The 20,137-nt window shown below is 38.0% G+C and overlaps 1 protein-coding gene across 7 annotated transcripts in view; it reads right to left on the bottom strand.

Annotated features, from left to right (window-relative positions):
* The window catches only part of TBC1D15 (TBC1 domain family member 15), a 72,653-nt gene that overhangs the window by 10,133 nt on the left and 42,383 nt on the right, over positions 1–20,137 (bottom strand). For all 7 annotated transcript variants that reach the window (XM_051845671.3, XM_070052639.2, XM_051845670.3 and 4 more), the window contains 3 exons: positions 19,537–19,631; positions 11,697–11,813; positions 4,723–4,823 (listed from right to left, as the gene is read on the bottom strand). In XM_051845671.3, coding sequence (XP_051701631.1) covers positions 4,723–4,823; positions 11,697–11,813; positions 19,537–19,631 — 313 coding nt within the window. The remainder of the gene's footprint in view (positions 1–4,722; positions 4,824–11,696; positions 11,814–19,536; positions 19,632–20,137) is intronic.

Genomic DNA, 20,137 nt, shown 5'->3' with positions numbered 1-20,137 from the left:
TATATAATCACTGATAACTCAAAAAAATGAACAACTAATTACAAAGCTAAAGGAACACTAAGGGAAGGAAGAGAGAAAAATATTTGTCTCAAACTAAAGATATTTTTCCCCTCCAGTCATCAGAGTTAATAAAAATGCAAGGACAGCAGCTAGACTCTCAGAAACTTACTTTTTACATAACGTAAGAATTTCATGAAAGGAACACATATATGGCAAACATTTATTCAATTATTTCCATTCTTAAATATTGCTTCAAATTATATAAAATTAATTTTAGTTTTAATATTGTCTCATTTTTAAAAAATTACTAATTACTTCCTTGGTTTGCTGACACCAGGGAATCTGTGAGGTCAAATCTTGTTATAACAATACTGAAACATTATTAGAATTCCACACTTTCTCTCACAACTGCAAAGGTTATATGTAATATTCCAACAAACTGAATACAGAGGCAGATACTGAAATACAGCTGTCTTGTATTAAACCAGACATCTTACAAAACTGAAAATTTAAAACTTCCCCCCTTGGGGCAGATGTTTGGAGTACAGTTAAGCTACCAATTGATAGTCCCACAGCCTATTTGATAGTATCTGGGTTCAAATCCCAGATCCACTACCTGCAAATGCATACACAGAGAGCAGAAGGTACAGGTTAAAGCAGGTGGGCACCTGCCACCCACATGGAAGACCTAGCTTGAGTTCTCAGCTCCAGACTCCAGCCTGGCCCAGCCCCAGCCACTGCAGGCAGTTGAGGAATAAACCAGAGGATGGAAGCTCTTTCTCTATAATATTATAAAATAAATATATTATATATAAAATATATAGGTTAAAACATATATATATTTTAACCTAAAGAAAAGCATGGGCTTGGGATCAGACAAATCCAATCTTAGTCTTTGAAGAAATAATTAAGTAAATAATATTTTCCCTTTTCAGTAAATGGTTTTCATTAAGAAAAGTTGTTTTTAATAAAAAATGTAACTCATGTTAATGGTAAAACAGGTTTATTGTTTTTCAAATGAATTTATAAGTACTTATAAATTTCTGAGTATTAACTTTTCTATTATATAAATCAACAGATAAACTCAAATAAACAAAAGCTCTTTGGGGTCCTCAGTAATATGTAAGCATAGGTAGGGGTCTTGAGGTCACAAAGGTTTTTTCTTTTGTTTTATTTTTACAATATATAAACAATAGTTCTCAATCTTCAAGGCTGAGCAAATTCCCGTCCAACAGTTCAATTAAGAGGGGACAAAAACAAATGCTTTGAAAGGCTTTTTGGGCAATTCTGATCCTAATTCACATGCCCCAACCCTTCCAAGACAACCTACTGTCCTAGTCCTTGTGAAAAGCCTTGGAACAACACCTCCTCCCTTACTTCTCTTTGTTGGGGTTAGAGCACAATAATATTATCTCAGAACTATTAGATCAGAAACAATTCATGATTATTTCAATTTTAAAGGCTACCAATTCTCAATAAGCTATTTCTCTTTAATGAATTAAAGAAATAGTTTAACAGACTAACTGAAGCCTTCAAGATATACTTTCTCTCCATATTTACCAGATGGACTTATGGGGAAAGGGCAGAATTAACTCTCTGATTAACAGGATAATTTTTGTTGTAACACAGCAAAGAGCATCAATATGGCATAGCTATTGCTACCCACTCCACTACATACATAAATAAATAAATACATACATACATACAAAAGGAAAAGGAAAGGAAAGAAGGAACAAAGGAAGAAGCAGCAGCATCCCCAAACAACAGACAGCAACTTCAGAAATACTGGGATTAACAACAGATATACAAAGAATTTCAACTGTATCTGTAAGCAAAAGTGTGTGTGTGTGTGTGTGTGTGTGTCTATGTGTGCATATGTCTGTGTGTTGTGTAAATGTTAATATAGAGGGAGACAAGGAAAAGGGAAGGACTGAAACTGTATGGCAAAATGGGATGATGGGGAAAAGAAAGCCCATTAGATCATTTGTACTTTTTTTTTCTATAAAAATACAATAGCTGATAGAATAAAAAAGGGAGAGAACGATCCAACATGGCAAGTGAGATACACAGCAGACCCATAGAATGGCAGATGTTCTAAACAGCACTCTGGCCTCAGAATCACCCTTAAGGCATGCGGATACGGCTGAAAAGCCCATGAGAGTATTTCAGGCATGGAAAGCCAAGACACTCTGGGGGAAAAAAAAAAAAACCTAAATGAAAGATCTCTGCGAGTGAGATCCCAGTGGAAAGAACAGGTCATCAAAGAAGGAGATACCTTTCTCTGAAGGGAGGAGAGAACTTCCACTTTGACCATGGCCTTGTCTAAATATGACCAGAGTCAGTGAACTCAGGGGGCTTCCATAGCCTTGGCAGCTCATGACAAGAGCCTAGGGTGATTACTGAGGCCATAAACAAGAGTGTCAATTTGTTAAGTCAACAACAGGAGTCACTGTGCACTTACTCCTCATGTAGGATCTCTGTCCTTAGTGTGCTGTACATTGAGATTTAATGCTGTGGCTAGTGCTCAAACAGTATTTTTCACTTTGTGTTTCTGTGTGGGAGCAAACTGTTGAAATCTTTACTTAATGTATGCTAAACTGATCTTCTGTATATAAAGAGAATCGAAAATGGAAAAAAAAATAGACAAAATCTATGCCTAGGACTACATTAACTGTAAGTAAATATCAACAAAGTAAATTCATGGACATTAGATTTAGCTATCACAAAAGCAGTAAAAACTTACATGAAGTAAAGCTGTAAAACAAAAACAAGGAGTCAAGAAACAGCACAGATTTAAGGACATCAAACCCATAGCAATGCAGTGAAAAATAACCACAGATTATTCTGATTGCCACATATTGCCCTTTCATTCAAATATTATTTTTTAAAAGATGTTAGTAAACAATATGCTAAAAGAAGAGATCTTTGTAGAATAAAGAGCAGAAAAAATCCTCAGAATACCCTGAATGGAAAAGGTAGATATAGAGAACATTTAATGTGAAAAAGATAGAATGAAGAAACTGAACCTTCTTCATATATAAAAATGACAGACCATGAAGTTTATATTACAGATACTCAATGTCTTTACCTATGAGACTGAAATCCATGCACACATGTGTGTGAATGCATGCACACATTAGATGCCAATATATTTGGAAATGTCGATTGATTAGCTTAGTTTTATTGAAAACTAAGAAACTAAACACAGTATTTTCAAGTTAATTTTTTTAATAACTTATAAGTAGAGGTTTAAACTAAACATTGGGGAAACAGTCCCATGTTTATTCTACAAAAATCTCAACAACCTCATGTCAGGCATTAGGAACACTCTGGAAACTATCAATGAAACGAAGCATGATCTCCTTTTATTAGGGAACATACTAGCTCTAGTGAAAAGAGGATAAACAACAAAAGCACAAGATAGACTACAGTTTTATGTAATTATTATCAATTGTACAGACCTTTGTAACAAACGTCTCAGGTTTCTAGAGCATTTGGGAGTAATTGGAACTAAGACAGCAGGGCACACAATCAATCAAAAAGTAAGGAAGACAAGCCATATTATTACTAGACTACTGCAATTGACAATCCTTTCAAATAATTCCAAAACAGTAACTTATGTCAAAGAATTGAAATATTTATTAATAGCAAAAGAACAGTGTAAAACTATCAAATCTTATCAAATACACATTTTGAAAAGAACTGAGGATGAGTTGAAGCCATGGACAAAAGATTAGAGGAAATAGACCAAAGTGGGAAAAATTAGAAGGGGAAAGAAAAATAGACAAAAGGGGAGAAAACAGAAGTAGAGAAAAGGAAAGCATATCACTTCAAATTTATCATTTGTATCTCAGAAGCCTAAGTTAAAGCTACATTGCAGGAAAATAACTTAGATGTTGTTATCCCCTTGCAAGCAAGCCATTTCAACAACTGACATAACAGCCCAACATTAAGCGTATCAGTTTTACTTTGACGAAACACAGTGGTTTCGTTTGTGGTCAGTTCTTTACACCATGGAGTGCCTTTATCTACTCTACCCTTCCACTTTCTTTTCCTAACTGCCTGAGAAGACTTTCCTGTTTATTTCCCTGTCAATACTCTCTCTGAACCACAGCCCTATAACTGTCTCAAACACATAGCAAAAACAATGCATAAAATGTTGTCTTTACTAATATGTACATGTATACATAGTTCAACACTAATAATCACATACTTCTAGGAAAATGGCAATAAACTGCTAAGAAAGTGTCAGCTACAAATAGTTCAAACACATCTGAAGAAAAATCAGTTACTATAATGATGAAAATCCAAAATTTTCACAAAAGGTAAGGACTAAGGCATGACTAAGCTTTATCTCTGAAACAGATTTAATATCTGAAACAGATGATATGTAAGTTCAACTACTTCACGAAACTGAACTCTTCTATTTCATCAATATTCTGTACTGACTCATAACTCTTCTGTAGAACATAAACATCCACCAACATTAAATTCTGATTATTCCTACACTATAGGTACAAGTTGTCCCAACTTTAGCATTAAAAAACAATGTCAGTGTTTCTAAGCCTCTTAAAGGGCTATCAGAACAACAAAAAAGGCATAGAGTAATACCTTGAAGTTACATCATAATTGGCTAAATTAAAAAAAAATCAATCTTGCATTAGATTATACAACTAAATTTTCAAAATCAGTGTGACTTAAGGAAGGAATCCTTGTTCTTACCATTTGGTCCATGTAAGAAGCAAAGCACCAAAATGCATCCACTTCATTTTCCATCACATATAAAAGAGGGGAAAGTAAGTCACTCATTCCTTGCACATATCCTAAGAAGAATACAAAGAATAATGTCTCTGAAAACTAAGTTTTATGTATCCTGTTACACATATCACCACCATTTCACTGATAATTAAATCTTTCCTTAGATTCAGAAACTGATATTCACCAAAAAATATACAAGAAAGACTATGGTAATAAGGTGAGAAAGACAACTTGGTTAGACAGTTCCTGGAATGTGTAGATACGTAAATGGGTGTTATAAACAAATAACATGCAAAGGCATTATGAGAAAGGACAGGTGAAGAAAGTAACCTAAGAAACAGCAAATACAAGAATACATACTCAAAGGGAGGCTTGAGAAGGTACGGACAGGTAAGGAAAAAACTCAAGGGAGAATAATGTTGAAAATATCAAGGGGATAAAAATTGCAAGGCCTCAGTGAGCAACAGTACCACATAAATAAGCTAAGTAAATTAAGAACTGAAAAGAGTACACTTGCTTTAACAAGCCAACCACTAGAAGCTTAAACAAAAGGGGTCACTAACAAAATTATGTACCTCTTTTAAAGAGTCATCGTATCTATGGCCTTCTTTTTTCTTTTGTACCTTTTATCGAACCAATGCTAACAACTGGGTTTAATTTAATCCATACTTTATGCTTAAAGCTGTCACCTTAACTACCTTTCTCCTGATGCTATTATAATCTCTCAACCATGACACTAATTACAGCCCTTGATTAAAAGAAAAACTGCAAAGTTAAGGAATCAGACCCCTCAATTAAAAACAAAGTGTGGTTTTGCTTTTCACCTCAATTACCTACTTTGCAACTGAACTTCAGACTTAAACATGGATTCTTGAGCCAACAAAAGAACAAGAGGTCACACTAAGCCTTTTCACTTACACATTTTCAACTTTTGTACCCTTTGTACATTTGTTAAAATTGCATAAAGACTGACTTGAGAAGTCTGTGGAAAACATAATTCATTTGAAAACCAAAACTTATATTTTTATTTACCAAAACCTACCTGCTTCAAAGCCATTTAAATCATTATATATATATATAGATAGATAGATATAGATATATATAGATATAGATATCTTAAAGGGAGACTGGATAGTGTGGCTACAAATACACAATTACTGGGGCCAGCGTTGTAGCCTAACAGTGTAAGCCTCCACCTGCAATATGGGCATCCCACACAGGCAGTGATTCAAATCCCTGCTGTTCCGCTGCCAATCCAGCTCCCTGCTAACGCGCCTGAGAAAGCAGCAGACTATGGCCCATATCCTTGGGCCACTGCATCCACGTAGGAGACCCAGATGAAGTTCCTGCCTCCTGGCTTTGGCCTGACCCTCCCAGATCACTGCAGCCATTTGAGTAGTGAACCAGCGGATGGAAGAGATCTCTCTCTCTCTTTGCATCTCCCTCTAACTCTGCCTAAATAAATCTTCTTTTTAAAAAATACACAATCATACATCATTTTGTTTTAGGAAGAAAAATTTTTGAAATATTTATTAATTTATTTCAAAATCTGTTGGTTTATTCCCCAAATGCCTGCACCATCCAGACCTGGGCCAGGCCAAAGCCAGGAGCTCTTCCAAGTCTCCCATGTCTGTGCAGGGGCCCAAGTACTTAGGCCATCTTTGGCTGCTTCCCCAGGCACATTACCAGGAAGTTGGATCGGAAGTGGAGCAGCTCAGACTTGAAACAGCACCCATATTGGATGTCTGGTGTCACAGGTGGCAACTTTACCCACTATACAATGCCAGCCCACATAGTATTTTGTGTATAAAAGAAACTTTTACAATGACCCCAGAAAGCAGGTAAGCCCAAATCTCTTTGAAAAAAAAATTAGATCAAACATACAATACAGAAAGGTACTTAAATCATCTCAGGACCCCATTACAAATAAAGGTTTGGGTCAATTTGTTCTTAGTCTCTGAGCTATCATCCACTGCTGTAACCCTTCCCATGGCCCCATTAACCTCACTATGTCTACATTCTACCCTCCAGTGAAACATCTCTCTACTCATATTAGCATAAACAGACACCTGGGTTCCCATGAAGGACATCCAATATTATTATTATCAAACAATGAAATTAACAAGGCATTTAAAGAAAGAACTAGGGGTCCCAGTGTTGTGGTGTAACAGGTAAAGCCACCTGCAACATTGGCATCCTATACAGGTGTCAGTTCATGTTCAGCCGCTGCATGTCAGATCCAGTTCCCTGGTAATGGCCTGGGAGAAGCAGAAGATAGCCCAAGGGTCTGGGCCCCAGCAACCCACATTGGAGACCTGGATGAAGCTCCTAGCACTTGGCTTCAGACTGGCCCAGCCCTGGCCATTGCAGACATCTGGGGAGTGAACCAGGAGATGTAAGATCTCTTTCTATTTCTCCAACTTTCAAATAAATAAACCTTCAAAAAAAATGCTAGATAAAGCAGCACATGACAAGGTATCTAAATATGAGCATGCCTACAAATTTATGCAGATGGTTTCCTTTAAATATATATATATATATTTATTTATTTATTTATTTATTTGAAAGTCAGTGACTTTCAAAGAGGTCTTTGATCAGCTGGATCAATCCCCAAGTGGCTGCAATGGCCAGGGATGAGCCAGGCCAAAGGCAGGCACTTCATCTGAGTTTCCCACATTGGTGGCAGGTGCCCAAAGACTTGGACCATCTTCTGCTGTTTTCTCAGGCCACTAGCAGGGAGCTGGACAGAAAGTGGAGCAGACAGAACATGAACCAGCACCTAAGAGGCTGCTTTACCCACCATGCTACAATGCTGGCCCCTCTGCAGGTAATTCCTAAAGTAATATTTAGCAAATATTTAGCCAAAGATTAGGTAGGCTGAAAACAGACTAAACTGTTAGCAGAACTTTCCTACTTGGTACTGACACAGTGAAATCAATGACAAATATAAAGGCTAAACAATTTAAGGCATGAAGTAAACCTAATCTGAACTCAACAAAGTACAAAAGAATACTATTCTACTGGGTCTGACTGCACATATAGTCTATGATAGAAATATTTCAAAGTGTGCTATTCAAAGATCTAAAAGAACATTTCCTTATCACAAAAGGTGCCTTATAATTAAGAAATTTTAACAAAAATTCCTAAGTAACTAATCATTTAAAAATTTAGCTTTCACATAGGGTCACTACCATATTTCTTTTTGTAAGTGCTAGCTGAAGAAAGTAGTCAAGTTCTTCATCTTTTCATTTCCATTAACATATTTTGTCTTATACACAAGGGTTGTGGGGGTAGAGTTAATTAAATTAACTTTTAATTAAAGAAATATGAAAGCTGTTTAAATCAGCATTCAGTAACTCAGATTCTGTAGTAGTGCTGACTGATGTACATCTTAATCAGCTCTACTACAATTTCTAAAGCAGCTCCCTAAAATAATTTTCACGGCAAATTTGTTTTGGGAAAGAATGAGAAATGAACTATTTATCATCCCAATGTACACTTTCTTATATTGAAAAGAAAAATCTTATCTACATATAGGTCAATTTTCCAGGTAACTGAAGCTTTTCTTTTAGAGTATCAAATTCAAAAAATAAATCTTGGGGTATAGAAATCATTTTAAAGAAACACTGGACAATCTCTTAGCTTCTTACAGTATTTTGTATATAAATTTAACCTTTTATTGATTATCCAGATCATTATGAAAATACTATAAAAAAAGACACTTCCCATAGATACTTTCTGAAGCACAGTGTCTGCACTAACTACAAATCATTAAGTTCTTTCTGTTTTTGAGAATTTTTATGTCTTTCCTCACTATGAATGAGACTGTATCTGATGCAAATATACTGATACCTCACCTATGGGCTGAGAAGCCACACAACTCAATGTAATGGAATCACCTCCAAGTCAGAGTAAATCTATAGCCTGGGCTGCTCTTTTATAAGTAAAGGACAAGAAATGTGAACCACCAGTTTTATAAAAACTGTCCTAGTCCTCATAAAGCCAGAGTAGAAACCTTGACTATGTTTCAAAGAACTAAAGTGCCTGCATAGAAAAAGTGAAGACAATGGAAATGGCAACTTATCCCACGAACTGATTTAAGACAGTGGGCCTGACTCCTACTATGAGATTATCCATGAATTCTTATCCCAGAAATTACCACCTGAGAGAATGCAGTAATTCCTCTGGTTCCCCAGCATGATGGTTCCATTCCTTACAGGAATTAAAATGGCAATGGATTGGAGTGCTGAAGGTGCAGAGGTAAAAATGCCAGCTTGGGATAAAAACCTGGCTCCCTGCCACAAGGCCAATTATTTACTTCTTGTACTGCTCTGAATTCCTCTCTGAATTAATATAAACTTACTCATAAAAGTAGGAATTACCTTCCTACTTCTTCAAAAGGCTGCTGTTAGAAAATAAAAATCAGATCAAGTACGACAGCTCTCTGCAACCTAAAAAGCACTCTACCAATGTTCTTTCAATGCTTCAATTTGAAGCTCACTGAAGGTGTGATAGAGAGGACAGGCTATATTTTGCATTTTAAAGAGAACTCTTTCAACTTACTGTCACTAAAAAGGTTGATACCTCAAGACCTACAACAGAATTTACATCTTCGCTAATTTATACATAGGAAGCCAAGAAGAATTTATACAGACACAACAGTAAAGAAAATTAACCCCTAATTCAAGATTCATTGAGGTTTATGTTGTAAATATCCAATCACGTTCTCCTAAAGAGGCCTGAAGCTTGGGACTAGCATAGTGGTGCAGTGCAGTAGGTTAATCCTCCACCTGCGGTGCCGGTATCCCATATGGGTGCTGGTTCTAGTCCCAGCTGCTCCTCTTCCAGTCCAGCTCTCTGCTGTGGACTGGGAAAGCAGATCACCCAAATCCTTGGGCCCCTGCACCCACATGGGAGACTTGGAAAAAGCACCTGGCTCCTGGCTTTGGATAGGCACAGCTCCGGCCATGGTGGCCATCTGGGAAGTGAACCAGCAGAAGGAAGACCTTTCTCTGTCTCTCCCTCTCACTGTCTGTAACTCTACCTCTCAAATAAATAAATAAAATCTTAAAAAAAAAAAATGCCCAAAGCTCTACTAAAGTCATCAGGAAAACATCTAATTATCCTCTAGTTGGGAGCCATTTACATGGTAGGTAACTCAGAAACTTTCCCGTTATTCATACTTAAAGATTGATGCTTAGGGAATATTTTGGTCCTTAAAAAAAATTTTTTTAAATTTTTCTTTCCCCTTAAAATATTTGTTCCTTAAGTTCACTTGCCCCGTAATATATTGTTTTATCAATTTTTGCACTGCTTAGCATTCCTTCCCCATGTAATTTCCCATTCCCACCTCCAGTACTAGTCCTAACAACCTATTCTAGGTAGGAAGATTTACCAAGAAAAAAGTTCCACATGTCCTGTAATATCATCTGCACTGCTAGTCTAAGATATCAAAACAGTATTTTTCTTTAGAAGAGGAAGAGGACATCAAACAATGATTCTCAAACTTTCTCATCTCATAACATCATAAAGATTTGGTAATTTTTACAAATCATTCCCAGTGCCGGCACTACGGCTCACTAGACTAATCCTCCACCTGCGGCGCAGGCACACCGGGTTCTAGTCCCAGTCGGGGCACCGGATTCTGTCCTGGCTGCCCCTCTTCCAGTTCAGCTCTCTGCTGTGGCCCGGGAAGGCAGTGGAGGATGGCCCAGGTCCTTGAGCCCTGCACCCACATGGGAGACCAGGAGGAAGCACCTGGCTCCTGGCTTCAGATTTGCGTAGCACGCCAGCCGCAATGCACTGGCCATATCGGCCACTTGGGGGGTGAATCAACAGAAAAAAGGAAGACCTTTTTCTCTGTCTCTCTCTCTCTCACTGTCTAACTCTGCCTGTCAAAAAAAGTTAATTAATTAATTTTAAAAAATCATTCCTAGTTTCAAAGAAGTACCTATTATCTCCATGTATTAAACAGAAAACAATAAGGATTCCCAATCCAAAAATCTGAAATACTCTGAAATTTTCAAAGTAAGAATCCCTTTGGATTTCAGATTAACAGATCAGGGATGCTCAACCAGTAAATCCTGTGCAAGTACTCCAAAATCTAAAAAACTCCAAAAACTATGAAATAATTCTGGCCCCAAGCACTTCAGATAAGGCATACTCAATCAGTATTTTTGGCCTATGAACTGAGCACCAGTTAGTTAGGAACTACACCATTTCTCAAACCTTGAATTCAATTGAACACTACTATCTTCATTTCCTGTTGCTCATTTATTTTCACACATACTTGTTTATCACAGCAAGGCCAATAATCCAGCTTTGCAAAGACAGAACTTCATCGAAAGGAGTGGGGAGATACAATGCTAAAATGCTTAATTACTTCAGCTAGCTGTTCGTGCAATGTCCTGGAGATGCCATGGCAATCCTCTCAAAAATTTAAAATATCCCATAGTGCTCCAGTGAAGTCTGTTGTGGCAACTGAGGGTTCCTTGGTTGGAAACCTTAGTCTTCTAAGTTTCTAACTACCCCACTGCATAATTCCTATAAAAATTAGACTACAGGGGCTGGCTTTGTGGCATCGCTGGTTAAGCCACCACCTGTGACACTAGCATCCACTTCTGATCCAGCTCCCTGCTAATGTGCCTGCAAAAGCCATGGAAGAGGGCTCAAGAGCTTGCCCCTGCACCCATGTAAGACACCTGGATGAAGCTTTGGCTTCAGCCTGGGCCAGCCCTGGCCATAACAGGTATTTGTGGAGTGAACCAGAGTATGGAGGATCTCTGTCTCTCTCTCTGCCTATAGCTCTATCTTCCAAATAAAATAAATATTTTAAAAGGCCACAGAACTATTATCTATGTCTAATTATTTAATAAATTTACATTCTAAACTAAATATATAAAAATCTTCAAAAAGTAGGACTGCATAGGAGAACTTACCTAAATCAAAATCATACATACAGTAAGTCATCAAAATGTCATGAAGCAAAATCAATCCTGGATTATCTTGGCCTTCGTAAAACTTGTTTGTTCGATCTGTTCTGTTAACATCTTTTTCTAAGGAGGAAAAGTCATCACATATTTGAAAACCTTTCAAAAAACAGATTCTTATAAAGCTCTTATATTATAAGTATGAAATTACTTTTCATGTCAAATTTTACTTAATGAAAGAAAAAATTCATCAAATTCAATACAAATATCCAATAAGGTAACATTTTTGGATAGACATCAAAACAGAGTCTACCTCCATATGGAAAGATTTAGAATCTAAATATTGACACCTTTATTAGTTCACTACTGTAGAAGCATTTTCACCTAATTAAAGGCAATACTAAGTAACAGTTCACATTAGTTAGCAACAAAAATGTCAATCTTTAAAGCATGTGATAGGTAAGTAGTACTTGGAAACAGTAATTTAAAAAGCTACTATTCAATTAAGTATAATCAATAAAGTGTGTTTTTCATTCACAATTGATTCATGCCTTAATAAAAAGTATTATCAACTCATGTTCTATAATCATTTGGATATATTGTTTCCTGATTTTCACACATATACCATTAAGTTTAGATGTTGTTATAAACATCTAACACTGCTCAAACAATAACTTCCCGAAATTAAACTCAAATTTGGGAACATCACCATGAGTATATCCAAAGTTGCATAGACAATTAAATTTACAAACACTGATGCCTGCTAAGTACATCCTGTGTCAGACTCTATAACTGAAAGGGCATTCCCAAATGAATCCTTCAGTAAATCAGCAATAAAGAAACTCAAAATGATTAATTTACACCAAAATAAATTGTGTTAATAAAAAGTTATAATTGTCCTCCTTCTACTAAACTGAATAATCTGAAAGCATTCTTAAAACTCTGTATAGGGGCCGGCACCATGGTACAGTAGGTTAATCCTCCACCTGCAGCGCCGGAATCCCATATGGGCGCCAGCTCTAGTCCTGACTGCTTTACTTCCCATCCAGCTCTCTGCCATGGCCTGGGAGAGCAGTGGAGGATGGCCCAAGTCCTTGGGCCCCTGCACCCACATGGGAGACCAGGAAGAAGCACCTGGCTCCTGGCTTCGGATCAGCACAGCTCCGGCTGTTGCGGCCATTTGGAGAGTGAACCAACGGATGGAAGACCTTTCTCTCTGTCTCTCGCTGTCTGTAACTCTACCTCTCAAATAAACAAAATCTTTAAAAAAAAAAAAAAAAGAAGAAGAAGAAGAAGAATGAGCTTCCCTCATCCAGAAAACTTAAAAAAAAAAAAACACCTCTTTATAAACAGATGGTGAGGTATACTGCAACACAGTAGAATCCAGCCATAGCAGGCATGATTTTAGATTCTGTAAAGGCATTTTTAAAAGTTATGGTTTTCTATTGGGCCGGCGCCGTGGCTCAATAGGCTAATCCTCCACCTTGCGGCGCCGGCACACCGGGTTCTAGTCCCGGTCGGGGCGCCGGATTCTGTCCCGGTTGCCCCTCTTCCAGGCCAACTCTCTGCTATGGCCAGGGAGTGCAGTGGAGGATGGCCCAGGTGCTTGGGCCCTGCACCCCATGGGAGACCAGGAAAAGCACCTGGATCCTGGCTCCTGCCATCGGATCAGCGCGGTGCGCCGGCTGCAGCGGCGGCCATTGGAGGGTGAACCAACGGCAAAAGGAAGACCTTTCTCTCTCTCTCTCTCTCACTGTCCACTCTGCCTGTCAAAAATAAAAAAAAAATAAAAAAAAAAAAAAAGTTATGGTTTTCTATTAATATACCTGACACTTGAATACTTTTAAAAGTTTATTTCTGTATCTAAAGAATTGTACATATGTCTATTAAATAAACAACAAATAAAAATCATGCTATAAATATAAAATTTCAACTAAAAATGTCAAAATATTTTATTATCATTTCATGGATGATAAGAAAGTACATAAGTTAATTTTTTTTATTAACTCAGGCACATTTTACAGCCATAATGGCAATACAGATTATCTGCCTTAATAGGTCTATTAAGCATAGTAAAAACTTGTTTGTATCTTCAACTATCAGTATTTCTTTTTATGTAGAGATTTAGTAATGATATGCCAAGAAGAAAAAAGCAAAGGAATCATAAAATGATATTACATAAGTATTTCAAAGTATTACTAGAAAGAATATGAATACTTAAGTGAAAAAAAAGTCTAAATTCAACTGTCCACCTAACTTGATACATCTAAATAAGGTTGAAGAAAAACACAGCCCTGCTGACTAATCTGATTTTATATTCTTCATCACTACCCTGATTTACCTCTTGCATTCACTCTCCCTATTCACATAACTAGTTTACACTTCCTCTCTCCATAAGCCTCCATCTTCTCCTACTCCCACTTCTTAGCTCACAGATAAGGATCTTGCTTATTTCTGAGCAAATGTACACTATCCAAAGAGAACTTCAACAAAACTGTATTTGAATCCATACAATCTCCCTTCTTGTCTTTCACTATGAGCCTGCATGATCATGGCTAAAACCAGCTCCTCTTCTTGTGCATGAGGTCTACTTCTTAGTGACTACCCAAGGGCTGTAGTTAATTCTTACCTAGTTGCTCTAGTAAGGCTTGTATCCCTTTCCAGATTTTTCCATGTCTACTGGATCTTTCCCATGGCATTCCACCATAAGATTGTTTTTAGCTTTACTTTTCCCTCTAATTTATTGCCCCCATTTGCCCTTCATCTGTTCAGAGCAAAACTTCATCTGTTGAGAGCTCTACATATTGTCTCTAAGTCTTCTCCTTCCATTTCTTACTGAATTTACCCCATGCAGATTATCACTAATCCACCCAAATTTCCCCTGTAATCAAAGTTTCAGTGATTTCATTACCCTATGCAATGGTTAATCCAAGTTTTCATCTTACTTGACAACCCAGTCACCATTCACTTTTCTTCTAAGACATCAAAATTCTCATGTTTTTCTTCTAGCTTTTTTTTTTTCCAGTCTATTCTGCTGATTTTTCTTACTTCTTCATACATATAAACTGAATTATCTTGTGAGCCAATTCTTGGAATTTTTCCAAGTTTTTTATTTCCTTGACAATTGTATTTAGTTTCAGCACCATTTATTTCCTAAATTACAGCCTTATATATCCACCTCCTATTTCACATATTAACTTGTAAACATCCAACATGCATCTCAAAACTATTGTCTAAAACTGAATTCCAAATGTGTCCTCCCAAACTTTCTTCCCTGTTTTCTCATCTCACTTAAATAAAAAAAAAAAAAAAAAAAAAAAAAGAGAACTCCACTGCTCCAGTTGCTCACCCTAAAAACCTAGGTGTTATCCTCAAGTCTTTGCTCCCCTGTCTGACACTGATATATCAGTTAAGCCTTCAAAACACAAATAGAAACCAACATTCAGGTCCCCAGTCCAATTCATTCCAATCTACCCTAAATCCATCCTATCCAAACTATTCCCTTGCTCTTTAAACACACAGATTCTGAGGCAGAAACAAGTCTAGACATTGCTGTTGCCCTCTGCCCAGAATGTCCTTCACCCAGATAGCTGCAAGGTATATATTTCCTGCTTCTTCAAGTCTTTACTCAAATCTCACTCACTCAACTGCTAGCTCTCTGTACCCCAACTCATTGTAGCCACACACACCTCCATGCTGTACTTCAAACAAGCAAAGGGCATAGGGCAAATATAATGTGTTTTTTTGATTTTTTTTTTTTTTTTGCTTAAATTGACTTTCATCTATGTCTGTACAGCTCATACTTTCTTTCCCTTTTCAAATTCCTACTCAAATGCCATTGCTCAGTAAAATCCTTTCTTGGTTGCACAAGTAAAAAATTCTTTAATATTGCATATAAACTTCCTAATACTCTTCCTTGTCTTATTTTTCTATTTAGCACTTATCACTAACATATCACATATGTTACTTACTTATATTGTTTACTGTCTGTTCTTCCCCACAGGAATGGAATCTCCTTGAGGACAAGGATTTTGCCTGTTTTGTTCACTGGTGAATCCCCAATGCCTAGAGGAGAGCCTAGTACATAACAGGCACTAAGTAAATATTTATTGAATGAGTGAGTGTATGAATGATTAAAATAATCAATGTGATTTTCAAAAAGATTCCCAAGGTGATTCTGGTGTTCACCAAAGTTAGAAGCCACTGCTCCAAAGACTGGAGTTCTTAGGCTTCTTAACTGCCTCTCTTTTTTCACCTAAATGTCATCTTCCCGGGCCGGCGCATGGCTCATTTGGTTAATTCTCCGCCTCCTGTGCCGGCATCCCATATGGGCGCCAGTTCCAGTCCCGGTTGCTCCTCTTCCAGTCCAGCTCTCTGCTGTGGCCTGGGAAGGCAGCAGAGGATGGTCCAAGTGCTTGGGCCCTGCACCCACATGGGAGACGACGAGGAAGCACCTGGCTCCTGGCTTCATATCAGTGCAGTGCCAGCTATAGCGGCCATTGGGAAGTGAACCAACGAAGAAGACCTTTCTGTCTCTCTCTCTCACTGTCTCTAACTCTGTCAAATAAATTAAAAAAAATTTTTTGACTTAAAAAAAAGTCATCTTCCCATGAATACTGATACTGATAATACTCAAATTTGTATCTCCTATCAGACCACTATGGACTATTCAACTAGCTACTTGAAATTTCATTTGTATGTCTCACCTTAAGGTATATATATCTAACACTGAATTCAAGTTTGTCATACCCCACTCTCCTTATCTCAGGAAGTGGCACCACCAACCACCAATTTCTAAAGTTAAGAAAATTGAGTCCTATTCTTGACTTCTCCTTCCCTCTTCATCCCCCACATTTAATACATCAGAAAATTTTATCAACTGTATCACAGGATACAGATCAAATCCATCTATTTCTCTGGATGTCTGCTACCATCACCTCTTGCTTGGACTTTTACTCCCTATCAACTGGTAACCCTATCCCTACTCTTAGCTTGATTCAATCCAATTCCAAAAAGCAAAAAAAAAAAAGATTTTAAAATATAAATAAGATATTTTGTTTTAAAATACTCCAATAGTTTCTCACCTTGGTATGACATATGAGGTCTAAGTTTAATATGTGGTTTTGGTTTTTGTAAAGTGAATTTATACTTAAAAAAAAAGGAGGAGGGAGGGCTTTTGTTAATAATTCCCAAAAATTATTTTAGGTAAAGTATTAAAGAAAAAGGATATTGGAATAGGCATCACCGCACTGCCTGGGACATGAACAGCCTACACCAGAGCTAGATCCAAGCCTCAGCTGTATATCTAATTCCACTAATTGGAATTTACCAATGTGTACACTGGGAGGCAGAAGCTAATGGCTCATGCATATGGGTCCCTACAACCCACATGGAAGACCCAGAATGAGTTTCCAGATTTGCCCTAGCCCAGCCCTGGCTACTGCTGTTATTTCAGAAGTCAGCAAACTGACCTCTTTTGTCTATGTTGTGTCTCTGCCTTTCAAATAGTAGTAAAAATAATGCTTGGGGGCTGGTGCTGTGAGTACAGCTGCTGCCTGCAATGCCAGCATCCCATACAGGCGCTAGTTCGAGTCCCAGATGCTCTACTTCCAATCCGGCTCTCTGCAATGACCTGGGAAAGCAGTAGAAAATGGCCCAAGTCCTTGGGCCCCTGCACCCACATGGGAGACCCAGAAGAAGCTCCCGCTCCTGGCTTTGGATCAGAGCAGCTCTGGCCTTTGCAGCCATCTGGGGAGTGAACCAGGGGATGGAAGACCCCTTCCTCCCTCCCTCCCTCCCTCCCTCTCTCTCTCTATCTCTCTCTCTCTCTCTGCCTCTCCTTCTCTGTAACTTTTCAACTAAAATAAATAAATCTTTTAAAAAAATGCTTAAAACTAACTTTATATATTCATACACACACAGACACACCAATTGGCAAAAATCATGGTACAGCTGAAACTCCACTTAATTAACTGGATGTGAGTATGATTGAGTCTGTGTTATGGAACCAACTATAAAAATGTCTTAAAAACTAATCTTTTCTGGACTTCAATGTTATTTTTGTTAAAAATGAACCAATTGGGGTCAGCACTGTGGCGTGGCAGGTAAAGCCACATACTGGCATCCCATATGACTCCGGTTCAAGTCCCAGCTGCTCCACTTCCAATCCAGCTCTCTGCTATGGCCTGGGAAATTAGCAGACAATGGCCCAAGTCCTTGGGCCCCTGTACCCACATGGGAGACCTGGAAGAAGTTTCAGGCTCCTCGCTTTGGATCGGCATAGCTCCAGCCGTTGCAGCCATCTTGGGAGTGAACCAGCGAATGGGAGACCTCTCTCTCTGCCTCTGCCTCTCTGTAACACTGCCTTTCAAATAGGTAAATGAAAAAAAATTAGCCAATTTGACTATACTATGTCTCAGTTAAAATTATACTATGCAGGGGCTGGCGCTGTGGCTCACTTGTTAATCTTCCACCTGCGGCGCCGGCATCCCATATAGGCGCTGGTTCTAGTCCCGGCTGCTCCTCTTCCAGTCCTGCTCTCTGCTGTGGCCCAGGTGGGCAGTGGAGGATGGCCCAAGTGTTTGGGCCCCTGCACCCACAAGGGAGACCAGGAAGAAGCACCTGGCTCCTGGCTTCGGATCGGTGCAGCACTAGCCATAGTGGCCATTTGGGGAGTGAACCAACGGAAGGAAGACCTTTCTCTCTCTCTGTTTATTACTCTACCTGTCAAATAAATTTAAAAAAAAAATTGTATTATGCAGATTTAAAATATCTACGTATTTTTTAGCAGGCTCCTGGAAATAATGAGAACAGGACATAAGAAAAGCTAAGACCACAGTCATCATCACTGTTGCATTATCATTTTCCCCACTGAAACTGAAAATAGCAAGGAGCCTCAGCTGTTAGCTTTTAGCTAATTACATGACTCAGGACCTCCAACCTTTTGGCTTAACCAGAGGAAGGACACAGTTTATTCTGGATTAACTTATTTTCCAGAAAATTTTTTCAACCAAAAGTACTATTGCTAAAAATATCTCACTAATGGTCTTTACATTTACAAATGCTAACTAAAGAGCTGGTGCCGTGGCTCACTAGGCTCATCCTCCGCCTTGCAGCGCTGGCACACCGGGTTCTAGACCCGGTCAGGGCGCCGGATTCTGTCCTGGTTGCCCCTCTTCCAGGCCAGCTCTCTGCTGTGGCCAGGGAGTGCAGTGGAGGATGGCCCAAGTGCTTGGGCCCTGCACCCCATGGGAGACCAGGAGAAGTACCTGGCTTCTGCCATCGGATCGGCGCGGTGCGCCGGCCGTAGCGCGCCAGCTGCGGCAGCCATTGGAGGGTGAACCAACGGCAAAAGGAAGACCTTTCTCTCTCTCTCTCTCTCACTGTCCACTCTGCCTGTCCAAAAAAAAAAAAAAAAAAAAAAAAAAAAGAAAGAAATACAAGTATATTTAGAGAAACCAAAGGCTATTAGCCATATTATCTCTGCATGACCTAAATGTTTTCTTCTTATCCCTATTTCTAACTTTTCTATATAAACACAAATTGTTTTTATAAGAAAATATTGAGTTATCTTATGAAACTAATTTAACAAGCAAATAAAGTCAACCTTCTTCAAATTCACATTATGAAGCTGAAAATTAAGTAAATCAGCACTTACAAAGTTACTGATGAATTCATATGCCTACTAGAAGAGGAATACCCAAGAACACTGAGTGCACATTACAACGTACTTCCCGATTCTGATTGCTCTTTTGAGCCCAAATACTACCGCATGTATCTTCACTTCTCTAATGTAATCAGTTTCAGTGTAAGCCCCCTCACATTTTCAAAGCTGTCAAGAAAAAATTACCGATAAGACTTCTATAATCTCTTAACCTCGAATTTCTCTTCTCTTGTTCCTCACTGACAGATTTCCACTGCAGTTTCATCCTGAAGTATTCATCACTATAGAAAACAATTTTATGCCAAAAAGTTACTTAAAAATTCTGTAGGAAAAGCCAATTAAATTTTTAAAATGTTAAAAGTAAACAGTATTTCAAAGCATTTGTAATGACAGTGTGATGTAAGTTTATAAACATGGTAGTGAAATGTTTGAAGTTACAGTAAGCAAGTGAAAACAAAGGGAAAAATAGCCTTAGGCTGTCACAAAGTTTATGTGATAAATTTTTCTATAATGATTTTAGGTATGCTTTTAAGGAAAGCATCTCAATTCTTAATCATTCTAAAATAATTTGTCATTAAATACTTTGAACACTAAATCTTAATTATAAATATAAATCTAAATGACTTTTAAAGAAAATGTGGCATAAGAGTTTCATTTTCCAACCAGTTTATAGTGGTAACTTGCTAATGTGAAAATATCTTCAAACAGACTGGGATTATCATAAAATTGAAACATGTAAGTAATGAATGGGTAACTTTAAATCAGAAGTTTACTGACAATTAAGAAG

Source organism: Oryctolagus cuniculus, chromosome 11 (assembly GCF_051225735.1).
Source record: "Oryctolagus cuniculus isolate XC-2025 breed Fujian yellow rabbit chromosome 11, ASM5122573v1, whole genome shotgun sequence".
NCBI classification, from domain to species: Eukaryota; Metazoa; Chordata; class Mammalia; order Lagomorpha; family Leporidae; genus Oryctolagus; species Oryctolagus cuniculus.
This window is presented reverse-complemented; position numbering and strand designations above follow the sequence as displayed.